At 37.2% G+C, this 21,442-nt stretch overlaps 1 protein-coding gene across 12 annotated transcripts in view; it reads left to right on the top strand.

The window, feature by feature from the left end:
* The window catches only part of LRCH1 (leucine rich repeats and calponin homology domain containing 1), a 228,107-nt gene extending 208,898 nt beyond the window's left edge, over nt 1–19,209 (top strand). For 6 of the 12 annotated variants that reach the window (XR_012158939.1, XR_012158919.1, XR_012158920.1 and 3 more), the window contains 2 exons: nt 4,617–4,874; nt 15,512–15,599. Coding sequence is in view for 6 of the 12 variants with exons in the window: in XM_073344300.1 (XP_073200401.1) it covers nt 15,512–15,592; nt 18,529–18,561 (114 nt within the window). In the remaining 6 variants the exon portion in view is untranslated. Of the gene's footprint in view, nt 1–1,915; nt 4,562–4,616; nt 4,875–15,511; nt 18,128–18,528 lie in introns of those variants that run through there. The other 6 variants (XM_073344415.1, XM_073344329.1, XM_073344320.1 and 3 more) reach the window with 3 other exon arrangements.
* The last annotated feature ends 2,233 nt before the right edge of the window (nt 19,210–21,442 follow it).

Below are 21,442 nucleotides of genomic sequence, written 5' to 3'. Positions count from 1 at the left end.
GAAATTGGTAATATGAGATCTCATCTCGGAGCTCTGTTACATTTTTGCTGAGGTGTAAGGAGAGCATTTCATATGTGTAAATTATGAATGTGCAGATTAGCAAAATGCAAATTGAGTGAGGTTCTACTGTAATGTTAAAATATCACTGTAGAAATGTGAAATGACAAAATGCAGTAAACTCAAGAAAGTTTAAGATTTTACATTTTCAGGTTTCTGTAGAGAATGCCAGTAGTCCATATTCTGATAAACATTATACTAGAGTAACTCATTATGATACAATTTAGTTACTCTGGATTTACACTGATGCAGTTTAGATCAGAATCTGTCCCAGTATCCAAAAATATGTCTGATGTAATTAAAGACCATTTCATTTCAAACAATTGGCCTTCAGTATGAGGAATTAGTTTGTATACAGACTAGTTTTTAATGCAGTAAAATATAAAACTACAAACATAAAACTGTACATGACTTAATGTTGTCATTGTATTTTTGTTAACAGTACAACTTAGGCTCTGAGAGCACTTTTATTTTAAGGTTTACTTTCAGGAGTTTAAAACATGTTTAGATTTGTTTTTACTTTGGGATGAGACTTGAACACAAAGTCTTTAAGTTATGGAAGGATTCCTTTTTCAGAATGTGAAGAAATCCACTAGTCTGACCTCTATTTGAAGGGCAGCAAAACAAACACTGTTTTTTCCCTTTCTGCAATTTGAAGAGGCATTGGGAGGGGGGATTGTTCTCATATCTACAATGAATTACTGTTAAAATTAAACTTTGTAATCCATAGTGTTATGAACTATGTCTCTATTTTAAAAATGATTATAGTGGCCATCTGTTACAGTTTATTAATGCACAGTAACTGGTTTCATAAAGTTATGTAATGTAAAATATTCATGATAATATTAGAATGGCTGCATATTGTGGGCTAAAAAGATTAGTTTCAGAAATAAGACGGCATGTCTCCGTATTATGAGAATATTGTGTCAAAATGTATGCAGCCTGTGTGTGGAATGTTTAGTGAGATGTGAGCGACCCTTTGATGCACTCATAATCAGAGTTGCCTGGAAATGGCCTTTTGGGGGAAGGGAGAGAAGGAAGGTGGTTGTTTTTTAATTAAGGCACATGACCCCAACTGCCCCCCGCCACGCGTCGCCTCTTTAAGGGTTTACATTTGTTTTTCTCTTTGCAGCTTTCAATGAAATATAAACTTTCTCTGCTAATGTTGCAGACTTGTTATAGATTTTTGGCGCCATTTGACTAACTGTTTATATATTGCATGTTTTCATAGAGGGTTAAGCAAAGGGTCAAATCTCATAAATCTAAATAAATAAACATTAGTTTCTACCCATATAAAATTTCATTCACTTAAATATCAAGGACATTTAATTAAGGTTTGTAATTTATAAGAGATCTTGTGGAATTCTGTAAGAGAATTCAGGTTTACTCAGCATGGATGGCAATTGACAAATTTACTGCTATACTTCCTGGAAAAGGCATTGTGTTTCAGAGCTTAGATGGGTGAAAGTGTTTGGAGTTTGCTGTGTTTTACTGAGTGAATGAGAGAGAGAAAATGTTGGAAACAAAGATCAGTGGTAGGTAGATATGATTGTGTGAGTAGCTAGCAGGATGCCAAAGCCCAGATAGATCAAGAATCTGTCTAGGAACAATGTGCTGTAAAAGTGCCGAGAGAGACATTCCCCACTTTCTAACATTTGAATGTATGTTGATTGTTCTTATGTAGCCTAACTGTCTCAGGAGACTCCAGCAATAGGAATACAACATTTGCAATGAATTTGTTTTCTTTTCTGAACAGATTACCGTTAAGCTCCAGCCCTTTCTTGGCAGCTCCTATGCCTACTAACCCATACCACAGCGTAGCATTCTATTCCTATCACATTAACATATGTCTCTGTAGGAAAAATGGATGATCTGGGACGGGCTGAATGCTGTTTCAGTACAAGAGGGTGATCAAAATGGAAGATTTTAGACGCGTTTAAACAGAAGGGGGCTTTCAGTGGAATAAGGTGGGATGCTGTTTAGTGATAGTGCTGAAGGATCTCCAGAACCATATGCTCACTGAGCTTCATGACTGACCTTGAGACAAGTGTAGCATGAAGATGCAAACATGCAATGTGATTTGGAGGATGATAATTTTACAGGACATTGAGTCCTGGGTTGCAGCTTTTCCAGCCCCCAGTTGAATGTTGAGTGTCAGGAAAAGATTCTCCAAAGATCTTGCCAAGGTCCTTGAGCAAACCAAAGGAATTCAGGACATACAGTATTTTAAATCAGTGGCTCTCAATCTTTCCAGACTACTTTACCCCTTGAACGAGTCTGAATTGTCTTGTGTACCTCCAAGGTTCACCTCACTTAAAAACTACTTGCTTACAAAATCAGACAAAAATACAAGTGTCACAGCACACTGTTACTGAAAAATTGCTGACTTTCTCATTTTTACCATTATAAAATAAATTACTTGTAATATAAGTATTGTACTTACATTTCAGTGTATAGTAGTGTATAGAGCAGTATAACCACGTCATTGTCTGTGTGAAATTTTAGTTTGTACGGACTTCGCTAATCAATTTTATGTAGCCTGTTGTAAAACTAAGCAAATATCTAGATGAGTTGATGTACCCCCTGGAAGACCTCTGTGCACCCCCAGGGGTACGCATACACATTGTTGAGAACCACTGTTTTAAATGAATAAACAGGCAGGAAAAAAACAGTCCATCTTTGTACATAAAAGCTCACTTTTTTGCTTTGAAATTCACCATTAATATATGTATGAACACACTGTTGAGGTACTCAGTCATCTGCCCACAGCATTTAGCCTCTCAGGAGTGCTCAGAGTCATAAAGACACTTACAGGTCAACAAATTTGGAAGTTTTTGTCTTGACACAAAGCAAAATATGTCCAGGACTATATATATAATAGGATTATATTATATATATATATTATCAGGGACAAAAGAGAGACAAGAGGGAATATAGAGGGGAAATCTAATGAATATCTTAGATGTCTGTATAGTAATGCAGGAAATCTGGGACATATACAGGAGGAACTAGACATACCAGTGAATAATCACAATTGTGACGTAATTGGCATCGCAGAGATTCAGTGGGATAATTCATATGACTGGAATAGTTGTGTAGAAGGATAGAGCTTATTTAGGAAGGACAGGCTGGGGAAAAAGGGAGGAGGTGTGGCGTTTTATATCAAAGATGTATATGCTGGCACTGAGATTGAGACAAAAGTTGGAAGCAACCTGTTTAAAGTCTCTGGGTAAGGATAAAAGGGGTAAAAAACCAGAGTGGTGTCTCCTACAGACCATCTAATCAGGAAGAAGAGATGGATGAGTCTTTTTGAAACAACTAACAAACTCATCCGAAGCACAGCACTGGGTAATGTGATGCGCAACTTCAACTACCCAGACATCTGTTGGGAAAAACAGCAGTGCACAGATTATCCAACAAGTTAATGGAGTGCATTGAAGGCAACTTTTTATGGCAGGAGGTGGAGAAAGCAAGGAGGGGAGAGCCTGTTCTAGATTTGATTCTGACAAATAGGGAGGAACTGGTTGAGATTTGAAGGTGGAAGGCAGCTTGGGTCATGAAATGAGAGAATTCAGAATTTATGAAATGGGGCTCTGTCTTTCCTACATCTTACGCAACTTAAAAATTTTTTTTAAAGATACTCTTACTTACATGTATGCATTGAGTTGAGCATTGATAGAGAGGTTATGTGTGCAAAGGAGATTGGAATAAAAATACACATCATATTGTTTTCATCTTCCAATTTTAAAAAGATCAGTGTGCACCTTAGGTTTGATTTTGTGTACTGATAACCGAATATCGTCTGCTTATCGTGAATATCATTGCTCAGTACAACTTTCTTAATGCAACAAGTTGCTTAGATGTTTGTATTCCAATTTAAATAGCTGCATGTGGGCATTTATATCTTCCAAAAATGTATGAATAGCCTAGGTTCACATATTTTTAATTTTAAAATTTTAAATAAGAAGTTTGAGCCTTAAACTCCTCAGCTTGGAAATTTTCTTAAACTAATCAGTATCCTTTAACCAGTGTCTCTTTCAATTTTCATCCCAGAGTACCAGCCAAAGTAAACAATTTAATCACCAGATTTTAAGGTGCATGTGATATTAGGTGAACAATTGTATTTATATTCATAACAATTTATTTTTTAGTATGTTTTTCCTGAGATTTCAGTATCATGGTTTGTCTCAACTGCTAAGAGAACTTTCTTGCTTTTATAGGGGCCTGTTCTTGCAAAATCTGAATCATGCAATTAGTCCCATTTAAGTGATTAAGTGATTGAATGGACTACGTCTATAAAGGTTTGCAGGATTGAGCTCTGAGCTTGCACTGTATATTTGTGCTAGTGTTTTGATATTGTTTGATAGCTTAATTATTTAGAGGAAACAAAAGAAAGATGGTGCATGTAGTAAATTAAGGGAATAATTGAAAGAAACAATATATTCCTACATATTTATACTAGTAATAGAATACTGTGATGCTTTATCAAACTCTATCTCTTTGTATTTTTAATTTTATGCACTGTTTTTTTCTGTTCTAATGGCTGCCCTTCGGGATAGGCTGACCTCTGCTCTCCGTATGACATCCTGCAGTCGGATATTCGTCACATGCGAAAGACTGTTGACACCCTGCTGGCCCTCGGGGAGAAAACCCCACAATCAACTTCTACCTTTCGCTCCTGGGATCTGATAGGCTTTTGTCTTTTCCACATACTTTTTATAGTCTTGATGTACATAACTTATCACTGGAATGTGCTAACATCATAACCTGTTTGCATGCGCACACAAACTTTCTGCTTTATCTCTGACACATTACAGGTACTTTAATTTCCTTCCTTTGTCTCACAAACTTCCACCCCTATAACCTCTCTATTAATCTCTTGACTAGAGGTAGCAGAATCTTGAATTGATTGTAGAGGGAAACCCGCCCTTCACTTCCCCCAGCCCTAGCTTAAATGCATACATATATCTTGATTTTTGCAGCTTGTTTCCTTCCACACTGCCTGGGTTGCTCACAGATTGTGGAGATGCAGTAAACTGCATCTATATACCATTTTGGGCTGTGGTCTTATCAAATCTTACAACCTAAGCAGCATTGAGCCTGGTCAGTGTTTGGAGGTGAGAACCCAAGGAACCACCCAGGTGCTGAAGGAAGTGATACTGGCATTTCAGAAGATGGCGGTATTCTCTTTCAGTATGTTTTGTTTGTTAGAGGTGCCATCTTCCACATGAAGAATAGAAACCATGGTCCTTAAGATCAGTAAAGATCCCATAGTACTTGTTGTAAAAGTGAGTGTTTACTCTGGTGTTTTGGTCAAAGTCCAGTCTGTGGTCATTACAATTCCCCCCCCCCCCCCCCACTAAATTTTTTCTCCAGTTTCTTTTGGAAACAGTAATCTTCTCTTTCCCTGTCAAACTGTGTAGTGTTGCTGTTCATTTTTAAATACATGCCATGTTCCATGCCAAATTACAAAGAACTCAGAATTTGTAAGGGAACTTAAGGTCTTTCAGGATGAAGGTAATGGAGGCAACATGGTGCAGGGAGTAGGGCATCAGAGTGGGTATTGGCAGACCACTGATTCTTTCTGTGACATTGGGCAAGTTACATAATATTCTTGTCTGTTCCTCATTTATACAAACAGAAAAGGAGTACTTGTGGCCCCTTAGAGACTAACCAATTTATTTGAGCATAAGCTTTCGTGAGCTACACAATGAAGTGAGCTGTAGCTCACGAAAGCTTATGCTCAAATAAATTGGTTAGTCTCTAAGGTGCCACAAGTACTCCTTTTCTTTTTGCAAATACAGACTAACACAGCTGTTACTCTGAAACCTGTACAAACAGAGATGGTGATATTCTGTAACACATCTGAGAAGAATTCTTTAACAATATGTAGAGATGTGTATTTAGTTGTTTTCCCTTCACTTAGAGATCTACAGATGAAAAGCTTTATATAAATGCTAATTATTTCATAATGAAATGTAAACATAAATTATGTTACTAACATATCAGTTTAGCTAACCCAAGAATACCAATCCCCTGAATATATAAGTATACTCATTTAGGAATTCCCCTAGGAATTGAGGAGTCTATTAAATCGATCTCTTTGCCAGTGCTTTCTACATTGCTATGTTTGTTACACAATCCCTATTCCCATGTTATTTACATGAATATTTTTGTATGTATTTAGAGTATTAGAATCAAATCAGGTGGAGAAACTTGTTGCTACCAGCCCATGATATTAATCCTAATGTTATACATCTCAGCCTGTGCCAGATATTTTTAGTGACATGTTTTGCTGGTTTAATTACCCAGAGTATCCAAAATCTCCCAACCATTGGAAAGATAAGGGAGCAGTTGTTTCAAGGTTGCTGATGTGCAAAGAAATAGAGGCTTGTGTCTCCCATGTTCTGAATGATTCCTCAGTCTGAACACTGGATATGAGAGCTGGATTGCTGTTCAAGAGGTGGATTGGGTTAAACTGGTTGCACAACTACACATTTTTTTCCAAATCACAGTGATAAGCATACCCACAAACTTGTCCAAAAAAGCTGACTTCTCATACACTAGGAAGTAGCCCATATTGCAAAAGTGATTTAACATAGCCTGAAAATACAAATTCTGAATTGAATGTTACTTAATCCTTAAACTGCCTACAGGTTTTACCCATAAATTCTAATCCACACATGCAGACATGTCAGTCTCCTCAATTAATTTACCTTTGTGATTCCCAGATCTGCTTCTTCACCTGGCTTCTAGAAAATGAGTGAACTTAATTGCTCTTCAGTTTCTTTCAGCTTTTGAACAGAATGACTAAACTAATTATTGCTAATGTTCCTGTCTGATACTGCATTAATTTTTTGTCCCAAACCTTACCAATTAAATAAACACATTCATCATGTACAGTGCTGAGAATAAAAGTAAATTCTCATATTCCCATAAACAATAGGAAAGTTATAACACAAGATTCAAAGAGGAACATTACAAGTGTTTCCCTATAGTTGTGGACTTGAAGTTAACCCAGACCATATTGTGAAGGAATGCCTTAGGCTTTGTAACTGTAACTAAGACCAGCTCTACACTAGAAAGGTAGGTCAACCCAGCAACATCTCTCCGGGTTTGAAGAATCCACACCTCTGGGCGACATAGCTAAGCTCTAAACCCTGATGTAGACTTCGTGAGGTTGACTTCCCTTGACTTAGCTATTGCCTCTTAAGAAGTGGATTAACTACAGTCATGAGAGAACCACTCCCATCACGGTAGTGAGTGTCTACACTGAAGTACTACAGCGATGCAGCTGCAGCATTTCTAGTGAAGACAAAGCCTATGTTGTTGTTCTTCAAACATTCATTTGTTACACCTACAGTACCAGACTCCTCTTTTCCACAGTTGTTAATGATGATAATATATAACATTGTTATATACATTTGAGCCCTATACATCAGCACTGAGTAAAATATACCTTCAGCTTCTTCATAATAAAGACTGTAATGTTTCTGTAGATTATAAATTTCAACATAATGCAAAAGTGAAACAGAACTGCCTGCCCTTCTTTTACAAGTCAAGTATCCCCACCCTGAATTGAGGAATAGAGGGTGAAAACTGGCTTAAAGATACAATACATATCTGATGCATCTGCTTCAGAGTGCTCTCTGATAAATTCAGAAGTCTATTTCTATGCTGTTCCTCATAGTATTGTACCCAGAATACTCACAGCTCCACACGTTGGAAATTATAGTGTTTCTCCACCTCCACCATTATTCTCCATAATGGGAATTCATCTACATAGACTTGGTGCAGTCTGCTTTTAGCAGGTAGCGCTACTTGTTTGCTCACTGCTGAATGTCTGCCTCATATGTTAAAAGTAGTGTGTGCTATGATATGCCCATTATATCCCATTTACAAGTTGTGATTTTGTATCTGCTCCTTCTACAAGTTCTCCCCATTGGTTTTCCCATTGCCATGACAGGATGATTATCAGGAAATTTCAAAACTCTTTGTAATCTGTTCCAAGATTGCAGCTACTCAGATTTACTGTATGTTTGTACAATGCCCAGCATTATTGGACTTTGATTCTGGTTAGGTCATCTGGTCTGTACCTCCATACAAATAATAGCAACTGCTTAATTTAATATACAGTTACAATACAGTGCATAAATATTTTGTTTTTTCTGGTAAGCCAAAAATCTGTAGATAGAAGAACATGTGGCATTGTCATAGCATTGAAAGTATTTAAAAGGCATCTATTCGGGTAGCATGCAGCGTAATACCCTCCCACCTGCCTCTTCACTTCATAGATGTATTCTCAAAGCTTTACTAGTTGGAGACGCTTTTGGACGTGATCCAGCTCCTATTGAGGTCATTGGTAAGATCGCTATTGACTTAATGGCAGCTGGATCAGGCCCTTAGCAAATAAAGGTGAAATCCTATTTTTCTGGTCCAAAAGCTATAATGACATCACTGTCTATCTCTGCAATGTTGCCCGAAAAGGAAATGTCCTTGGCATTTTACTCACATTCTCATTAAAAACTAGCACCACTTCCGTGTATGCATATATAGAAATTAAGATAGCAGGAGTCAAGAATAATTTTGTAGTAGACTCTTAGCAATTATTTCATTCCCTCATATTTTAAAACATGATCTGAGTGTTAGGTAAAAAGAAGAGAGTTGCACAATAGGGATTTTTGAATCCATTCCACTTGATGCACAATACAAAATGCAATTCTTATTCACTAGCTCTCATCTCACAAATCTAAACACTTACGTGTGAGATTCTGGTGTATTTGAATTTCTTTAGCTATAGGCGTACCTTTTCTATTGCTGTTTATTATACTTATCTATCATTATTAGGCTTTTGGAATTAACTCTCCTTTTAGCTTAAGGCTGTTGTGTTCTTAGAATATTAAAGTGAAATTGTCAAGTGTTTAGGCAAAATATTTGATGTGTTTTAAAATAATATGGCAAGGAATGATCCTGATTTGTAAAAGGCCCCCAGTCTGCCTTCTGAGTTGGGGATGTCAAATTTTGTTTCTGAAAATATTTGTGCCTACAATTAATTATAGGTGCAGTTCATAACATTGAGGTTACTTATTGACCGCAAATGCTGTTAATAATGAATGTAGTATTCCACATGCATATCTGATATCTGCTTCTTAAAAATCAGGCCCTGTGTATGTGAAAGAACACTAATCTGTCATTGTGAAGTTTTTAAAAGCCACTTATACATACACACACACACACACACACAAAATATTAATTCCTGGGCTCCATCTGTTGCAACACAGTGTTCCCATAGATGTACAGATAGTGTCAGTGATGCTGAGATACGAACAAGGAAAGGTATAAAAATGAAAAGTAGTATCTATAGCAGGGGTTCTCAATCTTTTTCTTTCTGAGGCCCCCCCAACATGCTATAAAAACTCCACGACCCACCAGTGTCACAATAATGGGTTTTCTGCATATAAAAGCCAGGGCTGGCATTAGGGGGGTAGCAAGCAGGCCAATTGCCTGCGGGGGCTCATGCCACAGGAGCCCCCACAAAGCTTCAGCCTCAGCAGGCAGGGCTTTCAACCCCATGCAGCGGGGCTTCGGCTTTCTGCCCTGGGCCCCAGTGAGTCTAATGCCAGCCCTGCTTGCTGAAACCTGCTCACGGTCCCCCTAGGGGGCCTTGGACCCCTGGTTGAGAATTACTGATCTATAGTATATAAAACTGTAAAAAGTATTTGAGAGGTTTTTGTTTAAAACTAGTTTAGTCCTCTTTGTTGTAATGATGACTTAAATTTCAAAATACTTGATTCCAATTATTTACGTGAAAAACATGAGATTCATTTTCTTATCTGAAGTCTCTAAGAAGCTACACGTTGCAGCCTTTTCAGAATATTTCAGTTTTTCTTATGTCTACAAATATGGGGAAGAAATAGAAGGAGCAGAGAATAGCACTTGCCACATTGCAAAATTTCATTCACTCTTCAATTTTTGCTCGCAAATCCAGCTGGGTCCTGAACGTTAACATCTGCAAATCAAATCAAATCACTTTATGATGTACCTACCTGATTCAGTGGCCACAGTCACTCCCTTGATAACAGACAGTTGTATGTTAATTGCCTTGAAGTTGTCGATTAGCCTAGATTAGTCCACACAGTAGCCTTGACTTTAAGGCAACTAATGTCAAAGAAAATAGAGATATGTTTAAGTGCCAAGTTTATACTGAATCCCCCCTACTGTTGCTTGCCGTCATTTTCCTGTTTTTCCTTAAATCCAGCTAAATCAACCATCTTGTTCTGTGGCTAGAAGATTACTGTGAGGCGAGCGTTTGCATTTTTGGCTATCCCTACAACTTTGTCTTCTTTTCGTACTAGACTGCTGGTGGCTGTGTGGCGCAGCCTACTGGCTCGGACTCTCTCCTCTCTATACTGTTACATTTTGCCTCATTTTTGATTGAAAGAAGTTTGTTCTTTCCTTTGACATAAATTTGAAAATAACATTCAAAATTATATCAGTCTTTTTAAATTTAATTTAAATTTAGAATGTGGTTAGCCTGGTTGCAATGATTAGGTGTTCCAATGATTAGGTGTCAATCATTCCACTGAGTTCATTAGAAGCAGACCTTAGATCCTGGGTAATTCATCAGGGTGTGTGTTCTGTTGTGAAAAGACCCATCCATGACCAAAGCAGAAATCGGTGGGTCCTTCCTCTGTATTGACTGACAGATTCTGTAGAGACCATCACTGGTGTTGGAAATGAAGTGCCCAACTCCATCTCTCTCACACTCTCTTTGCAGTGACATAACTTCATTGACTTCAAAGGAGATACTACTGAGAGATGAATCATACCCTGTGTTGAAGTTAGTGGAGTTACACTGGTGTTATGCCAGTTTAAGATAGAGAGAAATCACTTCCAAAAGTGGGAAAGATGTTTAAAGAATCTGTCAGTTACCTAAAGTCTTACTGTAGTCATGGGCGAGTTCCTCCATAGCTGAGGTCTAGTGCCTAGAAATGCTAGATTTCTATAAAAGTTTTGCAGTATTGTCATATAATATAGTGAGTTTCTCTCATCTGATTGTTTGACAGCTGTAGGATAAGTGTCTTGTGTCTTAGAGATAGCATTTGTAGATGTGGTAGGAAAGAGAAGAGGAGGAGGAAGAGGAAGTGGCCAAGTTTCGGGGAGAATGATTGAATATGGGTAATTGGGAGGGTTGGGATCTGATCTAAAGCCCATTGAAGTCTTTGGAAAGGCTCCTACTGACTTCCTTGGAGTTTGGATAATACCCTTAGTAAGATTTGATTCTTCTCTTATAAAAAAAAAAAGGGTCATAGAATGTTGTTGAGCTGTGATTTGAAAAGGATTTGGGTGTGCAGAGGTAGGAAGGTTGTGTTAGATAGTGGGAGCAATGTAAAAATCTGGAATGTAAAGCTCAACTTAAACTCTTTATTGAGGTGAACAAGAGAATTGAGTTAGTTATGAAAACGATGAGGTGAAAGGAGTGTATTCTTTTTATAGGATGCTACAGGATCCAATAACTGTTCTGGGATATTTGTCAAAACACATAACCCTTGTGTTTGTTCATTGGTTTGTTCTTTATAACTTTGCATTGTCCATCATTTTCTTGTTGGTAATGTAGAAGCCTTCGAGCATGTGAAAGAGAGAAGGGAACTAAGCAAGAGATTAGGGACAAGGAGATGTATTCTGGGGAAAGTGAACATGCTGGTTACAAAGTACTGTCTTCCTTTGTATCACCTATTTCTGCTTTAAAAACTAGAAATTAAACCTAGAGTCTGCTTGTACATCGGTCCTAAAAAAACTTCCTTTATTTGAGAATAGAGCTCCTAGGTATTAGTTTTATACTTGACTAGAATATTATATTAGATTTTGGACTGGTTAATTCATTTTCTTTAAAGATAAAGCAAAGTGATATTGGGGAGATTTTTATGGTTTAAAATGAATGACTGAACTTATTTACAGTTAATCACAAAGAGTAATTATGAGTAAGACAATAAACACTATAGCCAGGAAAAATCAATAGGTAAAACAAAAGCTCTGACTGATACAGGTGGCTAGATGAATAGTGAGTCAGTTTTACAGTAAAAATCTTTTAAGTGTGAGGTATAAATCTCTTTAAACTGAACTGTGTTTGATACAGATTTGGCTTCAATAGAAGTGATTTGGGACAGACATATCATTTTAAGAATGCATTCAAACTTACAAATACCTAGCAGTGATTTTTTTTTTTTTTTTAAAAATGATGTCCCTCTCTTATCACATGCTTGTAACTTTTTTTCCTTTGGTTTTCAAATACTCACTACAGTGTCCAATAATTTAATATACAGTAATTTCGTATCTGAAAATGTAAGAATAATGATCAATATTCAGACAGGAAACTCATATCACCTTTTTATTGGGTTTTCTTAGCCCAGTCCTTATCTGGTGAGGGGAGGGCCATATCCAGTGGGAGTAGAAACAACTTTTAAAAAAAATTCATCTGACTTTAAAACATATTCAGTATAGAATGTAAAAAATTTTTTTTATCTGACAATACCAGATCAGAATATTTTATTCCTAGAGATTCTAAAACTGAGGACATTATGAGCAAGTGGGTTGTGAGATATGAGATTGACCACAGTTCCTTAACTATTAGACATATTTGAATAAACTTTATATTACCAGAAGTGAAGAAAACCTTCATTTTTGTCTTGTATTTGAAACTGAAAACATTTTTATCATTTAGTTACTCCACTACCAATCATACATCAAGTTACATGACAGTTTGCATCTGAAGGAAAAACTTTAAGCCTTACAAGGTCTCTGTACATCTCTCCAGAAAGAAATGTCCCTTAATGAGGAAGCAGAAGTTAATGACAGTCTTGCCTGACACTTTGAGAGTCTGCAGGACCTCACAGTCACACAAGATTGGCCCCACTGAGATTGTTTGTATGATTTCAATTAAGTCCCTTTCACTCTAGGTAAAGATACTCACAACATTAATACGTGTCAGGACTGGTTGATTAGGTATACTGTGCTTCATTACAGCAGTGAATTCAGTGATGAATTATAATGTCAAAAGCCAACACATTGAAGAGAAGACAATAGCCAAAGTGGTGGAAAGCCACAGACTCCATATGTAATATAAACCAGCTTGAGCAGACTGCCAGAACCTTGCAGCACCTTCGCTGTAGGACATGGGGTAGTGTATCTGTACCACAGACACACTCAACCTCACAATCTTGAAGCTTACATTTCTCAGATAATTTCTTGTGCATTTGATAAGAGAAGCCAAAATATGGTATGCTCATAGATACAGAAGTATAACCACACACCAAAAGTTACAAGTAAGATAAGTCAAAAATACTTGCACTTCTACATTTAAAGATCAATTATAGTACCAGTGGCAGATGTAATAATTTTGAACAAATTCTGGATCTCCCTTCTTGTGCTATATTTGACACGCAAGATGCAGAGTTTGATTTCTATCTTGTTTTAAACTAGGCTACTAAATGTATTTATGGCCTGTAGATGCACAGCCTTGTGCCATGATTAATTAACCTCAAGGTAAGCTTAGTCTGGTTGAGACACAACTTGGACAGAGGGCTTCTAAGGAAAAACCTCTGTGTTACATGAAGTTGTATTGTGGTACTTTTTCCTCTGAGACAGTATTGAACCAAGGTCTAGAGAATTTTATTACTTTTGAAGATGCCAACATTTTGATTATATAATTGAGGTCCTGACATCTTGCGTTCATTAACAATCTGGTGGCATTTTCTGTAAGAGTATACGCCAAATCCCATACAGGAGGTTATTAAGGAAAGTAAGTGGTCTTAGAGTGAGAGAGTGTACTGTCATGGATTGGAAGCAGGCTATGACAGAAAACAAAGGGTAGGAATAAATGGTCAGTGTTCATTGTGTCCGGAAGTTAACAGTGGGGTGCCACACAGACCCATACTACGACCTGTATAGTTTAATATATTTATCAGTTATCTGGGAATGAACAGTGAGGTGGCAAAATTTGTAGATGATACAGAATTATTTAGGTTAGTCAAGGCTAGAGGTGACCATGAGGAACTTCAGAGAGATCTGTCCAAGCTAGGTAAAGCACAATGACAGATGAAATTCTCATGGTTAACAAGGTCAGGGCCATGTGCATTAGAGGAAATATTTTCAGTCATTTAAACAAATTAGTAGGTTCTAACTGAACTGTAAATTGGAGAAAAATCCAGTTATCACTGGGAAAAAGAAATAAATAAAAGAAACAAAATGTTAAAATGCATAAGTAATGGGATAGAAAATATTATATCATTATTATATGGTGTATGCTATATTCTGTTCAGCATCAGAAGGGATTAGAAATTGGGAAAGATTACCATAAGAAGAGAGATTGAAAAGATTGAAACTGTTTAATTTAAGAGGCGATGAATATGGGGAGATACGGCAGAGGTAGACACAATGATGCCTGGTGTAGAGAAGATAAATCAGATGCTCCTTTTTACCCTATCTCACATTCTAAAAGAAAGAGGACATTCAAAAAAATTGAACAACGTTTAAAGCTAATAAAAGGAAATAGTTTTTTGCATAATTAACCTATAGAACTCATTGCCATTAGATATCAGGAGTTTAGCAGGATGACAAACAAGATTAGATGTTTCTATGAATCAGAATATCCACAGCTGTATTAGCGAAAGCATTATTTTAGAAAACATAAACCAGCCACTAACAGATGGGGATTAGGAATAAATTTCCCCTTTGGCAGGCTATTTCATAATGGTTCACTCTGGGGCTTCTTGCACCTCCTTCTGAAAGATCGATTATTCTCTACTGTTAGAGTCAGAATAATAGACTAGAGGTTTGTTTGTTCTGATGTAGTTCTGTGGCTGCTGCATTCCATTGATGGATGAAGTGATCCCGTTGCACATCAACATAAATGTAAAATGTTGTTGTTCACGTTTCAATCTGTTGATTGTAATCACTGCTGTTCAAGGTTTATATTCCAGGGTGAAAACTTGACCCTATGGAATTCAGTGGCAAAACGCCCTTGACTTCAAGAGGGTTGGGATTTCACCCCAGGAATTTTTTTAAAAAGTAATGGGCACATGTCACAGTATCTCACTATTGTCTGTAATGTTGGTGTCTTTACAGTGATTACATGCTAAATGAATGTACCATCAGACTTGGTGCTGAAAACTAATTGTGAATCTTTATGGTGTTAAAATGTTGGTTGCTTTTTTTAAATGTAAGAATAAGATGGTTTCTTGTTGGCCTAGAGTCATCCAGAACACTTAAGTCTCAAACTAGGCCAAGTGTGCCATCAGAAAAACAAGAGAATCCTTTCTGAAAAAGTATAGACTGTTGTCTAATTAAATGATTCCTGATTGTTGTGATAACTGCATTCTAGCTGCATTTGCATAAAGCAAGATTTTGCAATAAGAGGTAGGTGGTCTCATCTTTACTCCTTTGTTTTTTCTTTTAGGAGAAGCTCTGCCTACCACATCACATCCTAGAAGAAAAGGGCTTGGTAAAAGTGAGCATAACAGTTCAAGCATTACTAGAGGTAACCACAATGAAGCAAGCTTTATTCACATGAAACTACTATTTCTGCTGTAATCCGCTCCAACGTGCCATAAAAGTATCAAAACACTGCTCATCTTTTCAAACTGCATTGACAAATACCCTTCTGCTCCAAAAGAGTATTCCTACAGTTCTGAACTGAAATCATCTTTCAGACTATCTATATATGTTGAACTGCAAACTAATAATCATTTTATAAAACAAACTGGCATTTCCACTGTTTTCATAGCTCAGTTTGTACAGTAGCTATTAAAACAGCCACCTCTCTGCCGCTTACATAAGTGTGGAGTACAGCTGCCTTGCAGCTAAATATGTTCATCTTATTAACACAAGAGCATCTTAATTTTTTTTTAATAGGAATTTTAACCTGTTTTGTTTTTCTGCAGTTGCTTCAGGCCATTTTAAAAATATTCAGCCATAAAATATTTATATAAATATTATTTATTAGTGAGTTGTTATTCATCCTTTGGATGCAAAATGTAAATTAGGAAACTGTATTTTATTACTGCTTTTTTGTGGTTAAACACTTTATTTTAATATAAATATTTAGTTATTTTTTATTCTACTTGGTGTGCAGTAATTCTAGATCTCCATAATTGTATTTTCTAATATGTATGATAAACGGTAAACAAAAATAGGTGCTTTCATGAAAAGAATGGTTAGCTGGGACGGCATTCTTTATTTTAGGGTTTGTGGAAGATGAGTGGCGTTGGTCTGCATTCCAGTTAGTTTCCAACATTCCAGCAGCACTTCCCTCTGCCCCCCAGTAGATGAAGTTGGTTGAGCTGAAGAGAAGCACACCTTTTTATTTGTATATAGCTGTTGTTAAAAAAAAAAAAAAGGAAAGATTAAACTTGAACACACAAATGTGAACAAATATTTTTGATTGATACTTATTTTACTATGCACAAGACATTAAACTTTTATTACAACAAAATAACTGATGTGCATTAGCGTCACGTGTCTTGAGATATAATTTTGCACTGTAACTTAGGTAATCTTAAAAGGATACAGCACTACGGAACAAATAAAAAAATAGCACAAGAAAGGTGAAAATAGAAAGTTTTCTAGATAGTCAAATATACGTTTGGGGTTTTTTTTTAAAAGAGAAAATATAATTTCATTGCAGTTGTTTTAGGTCGTTGTAACAGCCTAACCCTTCAAATATGTACTGCAGGTTGCAGGGCTTACTGCTGTGAGTGCTCTCCTTGTAGTTAATGTACTGCCGTGGGATTGCCCTGTAGCGAGTGTTTGCAGGATCAGACCCCTTGTCCCAATTCAGCAGTAGGAAATAGTTTTATTTCATTACTTTTAATTTCAAAAGGAGGTTTTAAAGCTTAATTTATTGTTCAGTCATTGTCAGACAGATATTTTAGGTAGAAAAGTTCTAATCTAGCACAGTGATTTTCACAACCTCTTGAACATCCTTTTGGGGGGGGGGGTATGGAAATCTCGTGATGTAAGTAATTTAGGCAAACAAGACAGGGAAGTTGCATGTGGTAGAAAGGATGGCCGTTAGGGGTCCCTGTTACATTTAAGGAAGGAGAGTTTGAAATTCATTACAGCAAAAGTGAGGCAATGTAGAGGGCAAATGAAAGAGGCTATGGAGAGAGAAATAACCATCTGTTTGAAGAATGTGTACACTTGTCACAATATTGCATATTCTAGGCAGAGTTACATGCCTGTTCACACAGAGACACACTGCATTTAAAAAACCACCAGTATTCCAAGGAATTATATTTTTAATCCTGAATATATACTGTTTTGAATGCAGACCTTGTGTTTTCGACATCACAGATGATGGTACACATCAACAACCATCTGTTTGGCGGAAAATGTGAACTCAAGGACAGTATAATACAGTATGCATGGAATATTCAGTTATTTCAACCAAAGTAAAAGCTTTTGTTCTATAGAGGGAACATTGACTTACTTTGCAATTTTGACTGGCAGCTAGCATATGGTTTCCTATAAAATATATTGTGCACTTTAACACTAAATTAAAATGTATTTTAATATTTTACAGAGCTGCACAAATACCTGTTTTGTCAAATAGCATGAACAATATAAAGAAAATAGGTTTTCAACTCAGAGTATATCAAACTTTAAAAGCATTCAGAAATTGACTATATAAATAGGAATATTGATTGCTGCATCGAAGGGTAAAATGCAGGTTCCTGAGTATTTTTTTTATGATGTATATATGGCAACATGAAGTTTTGTAATTATTATTTTGACAAATCCTGTTTTTTTTCATAATTAATTTGTTTTCCTCCTAATAGTGACTTTCAGTATTTGCTTAAAGTTGGCTGTAAATAGCGCTAAATATTTTGTAATCCGGCTTTTTTTATGCAGTCTTAACCTGTATGGCTAAAAAGAAAATCTTCATGAATCTTTGTACACTTTATATGTGCAATAAAAATGCATGGCCTCCTGACAATACCATAAACAGTGAACGTTGTGTGTATATAGTGCCAACTTTACTGTGGCTGCAATTAAATCATTTTATTTGTATTCATTTCCTGACTCTCCCATGACTGAGAATTTGTATAATAAATCTATCGTTGTTGGAGGAAATCGCAAGCAAGTAAAGGAAGCAAAGTGCCTCTTTTTTTTGGGGGGGGGGGGGGGGGAGGCGAAACCAAAGTTCAAGCCAGACCTAGCTAAAGGCCCTTTGCTCTTGCAGAATCCGTTTCTCCAGACAAGTTGCTAGAAACCCCCACCATACACAAATGCAAGTAGACAGTTGTAATGTTTGGGTGGTTCTGGGTGTGTTCTTATAGCATAGTGGTATTTCACTGTAAAAGCTTTCTTTGATGCAGTCTGTGCTGAGAGAACAGCAAAATCTATGTAAATCTCTATCTTCTCTGCTTAAATCAGGCTACACCTTAACTGGATTATTTTATGATCCTCCTCTAGATTCTAGTTTGGGGCAGTGAAGCTGTGGGGTAACACAGCTGCTGTATGCACGGCTGGCAGAAAGGAAACACACTGTGGGATTAAAGGCATAAACGTATTTGATCGTGATTACAGACCTGCAACTAGCCACTAAAAAAAAGTGTATGGTAAGGAAAATAATTTTATCATTTGTCCTCCAAATTCAAATAGCCTCTACAGCTGCATGTCTTTTATTATAGCATGTGTGTTACTCTGTACAAGTCTCTTTCCTGAAGACTTTACAATCCCTGGGCTGAGGCCCTAAAACTACCATGACTAGTGCCCTTGATTTTGGTAGTAAGCACTGTGTCTAAGTAGTAAGTGCAGCACTGGGCTCTAACTTGGACACACAAGACAGTGAATATTGACACCCCAGTCATGGAGGCTAGAGAAAGGAGGAGAGGAGGATGTGAAAAGTAGGAAAGTAGAATGTCTCCATTGTTCTACAAACAGCGACACAGGTACAGAGCTGCATTAAGGAGAGAGAGAAAGGGAGGATCAGTCAAAGATAAACAACCTTTTTGCTGAACTAGCTTTTCAGCTTTGTTGCTGAATCAAGGATTCTTTATTTCTGCTGCAGGAGTTGATGGCATCACAAATGGTAGAAATTTTGCCCCAGTGCTATTTGTCATGTCAGTTATTGCAAGGTAACCAGATCCTGGAAGGAAGAAGCGAGGTCAGTGTGAAGGGTACTTCAGTTGCAGTATGAGAGGTATCCAATTCCCAAAAACCTGCCTTCCCCCTGACTTCAATTGGTAGCCAAAAGAGCAAGGCATTTTATTGCTGTTATGGATCTGGGACTTGTGTACAAATCTAGCTTCTTTGAGAGTTAATTTTATAAAACCTCCTCCACTGTGCAGGGCTCTAAAACAATTTCTCATAGAAAAGAGCCTCTTGAAGGCATAGTTGTTCACTTGCACTGCCTCTAAAAATCAGCTTTAAAAGAAAGCATCAGACTCATCACTGCTGCTAAGTTTTGTCAGCAAAGCAAACTTGCTCTAGGATAGTAAGTGATTCTGCATTCTTGCTAGAAAAAGCAACAGGTATTTTCTGTATCCAAACTTGTATATGGGCTGGTGTTTCAACATGGAAGCTGAAATTGTAATAGATCTCTTGCTGGAAAGTAGATTAAGACTCAGGCAGGAGCTGCATTTCCTGTATCTCACACACTACTCAGATTTTAAAAATAGACTGTAAATGTAACACGTACGAGCCTGCTTCTCTCACAGAGGCTGGTGGTGATCTGCATTTGCTACTGCTAAACTTACCCTTGTTAAATGATCCTGTTTAATGTTATATTTAGGATCCATTAATGATGTAATCTCCTTTGAAGTAAAATTTAAGGTTTTACTCCCTGTATTCTTTTTTAAAGGAAATGCCACAACTTTTCACATCTGCTTTTAATACCTTACAGCACCCAAATGCTTGACACTTGTTACTGTAGAATGATAAATGTCAGATACTAGGAGGAATTCTATACCTGTAGTTAAAATGGTTTCTGCTTAGTTGCATGCATAGAGAGGTTGTAATGGAAATCCCCTCTGGATGGCACATTCTGATTTCGAGCTCTTAATTTTTCTGTGAAAGCAACACTTTGCTCTTACTGAGGTGAACATGGTACAAATTTCAAACAAGGTTAAATTAACTGTTTGCAAAGTCTGATGGCAGGGATATCGTTCCTTTTGTATAGATAGGGAAACTGTAACAAAGAGGCGCTGTGATTTAGTCCTGCAATAGTCAGTGGCAGGATTAGGTCTGAAGAGTCCTGACTCCCATTCCCACAAGGCTACAGCTAAAATACAGGCAGCCCTTGGACTTACAACACAAATCACTTAAGTCAAAAACGTAACTTGAATTTCCCATAGAGTGCTGTAAAGTCAAAACAATAATTTATAAACATTGTGCTGTTCATCATAACTCAAACATTGTAAAGTCAAGGACTGCCTGTAATGCCTGAAAGACAAATCTTCCAGCTTTTGATGCTTCACAAACTGCATGCTCTAGGCACTAATCACAGCACCAGATGCTGCTGTTTCAAGCTAAATGGCTATTTCAGAATGAATTAGGAAAGACTTTTTACATACTTTGCTACATATAATAAAATGGAAGTGTTTCCTACAACATACCCATGCTGAATGAAACAGCTGATAAGAGTGGTCACCACACCACCTCAGGTGTCATAAAACATGGCACACAGCACCAATACAGGGTTGGGATTTTCTATTAGAACATTTGAGCTGGCCCAATAACTCGTTTGCAAAGGGCACCAGTATCCTGGAGATCAGCCCTTTGTCTTAAATGTTAATTTTTTTTAAAAACGATGCTTTTTTAATTCCACTTGTAGCAGTCACTTACTTAAACTTTGTACTGCCATGCACCTGCGCAGGACTTGGTGACAGGAAAGGAACTACTTTTTCCCCAGCTGCTTGAAAACGTACTGCCTTTGAAATACAAAGCTGTCCCCATACAAAGCAGGGGGAGCAAAGGCTAGCCTGCTGTTAAATAAGAGCAGAACGGTTTCAGTTTTTGAGGAAAATCACATCTCTGTTTCCCAAAATCGTGGCTTTGCATTTTGGTTGCAGGTATTTGATGTCCTCTCTCAGGTTAGCAGTTCTACCGCTCAGTTTTCAACAGGGAAAATAGTCCGCTTGGTGCTGGGTGGGTGGTTATGTTTGTTTTACGTGTTGTAGAGAATTAGATCACTACAGTCACTGTTTTAGTGATGGAAAAGTGACTGCACAGTCAACATCTTGCCCTCCCCTGCCTTACATATGGTGATAGTCCAGCAGTAGGTAACTCAAGAGTACATTAACCTCTCTGGGCAGTTTTTAAGCCAGCAATCACAAAATATAGAGGTATTATGTAGCATCCGTCTCCTTAGTACTGCAGTCCGTGG

This window comes from Lepidochelys kempii, chromosome 1 (genome assembly GCF_965140265.1).
Source record: "Lepidochelys kempii isolate rLepKem1 chromosome 1, rLepKem1.hap2, whole genome shotgun sequence".
In the NCBI taxonomy this organism is placed as follows: domain Eukaryota; kingdom Metazoa; phylum Chordata; order Testudines; family Cheloniidae; genus Lepidochelys; species Lepidochelys kempii.
The sequence above is the reverse complement of the archived record's forward strand: the minus strand, read 5'-3'. Positions and strand labels throughout refer to the sequence as shown.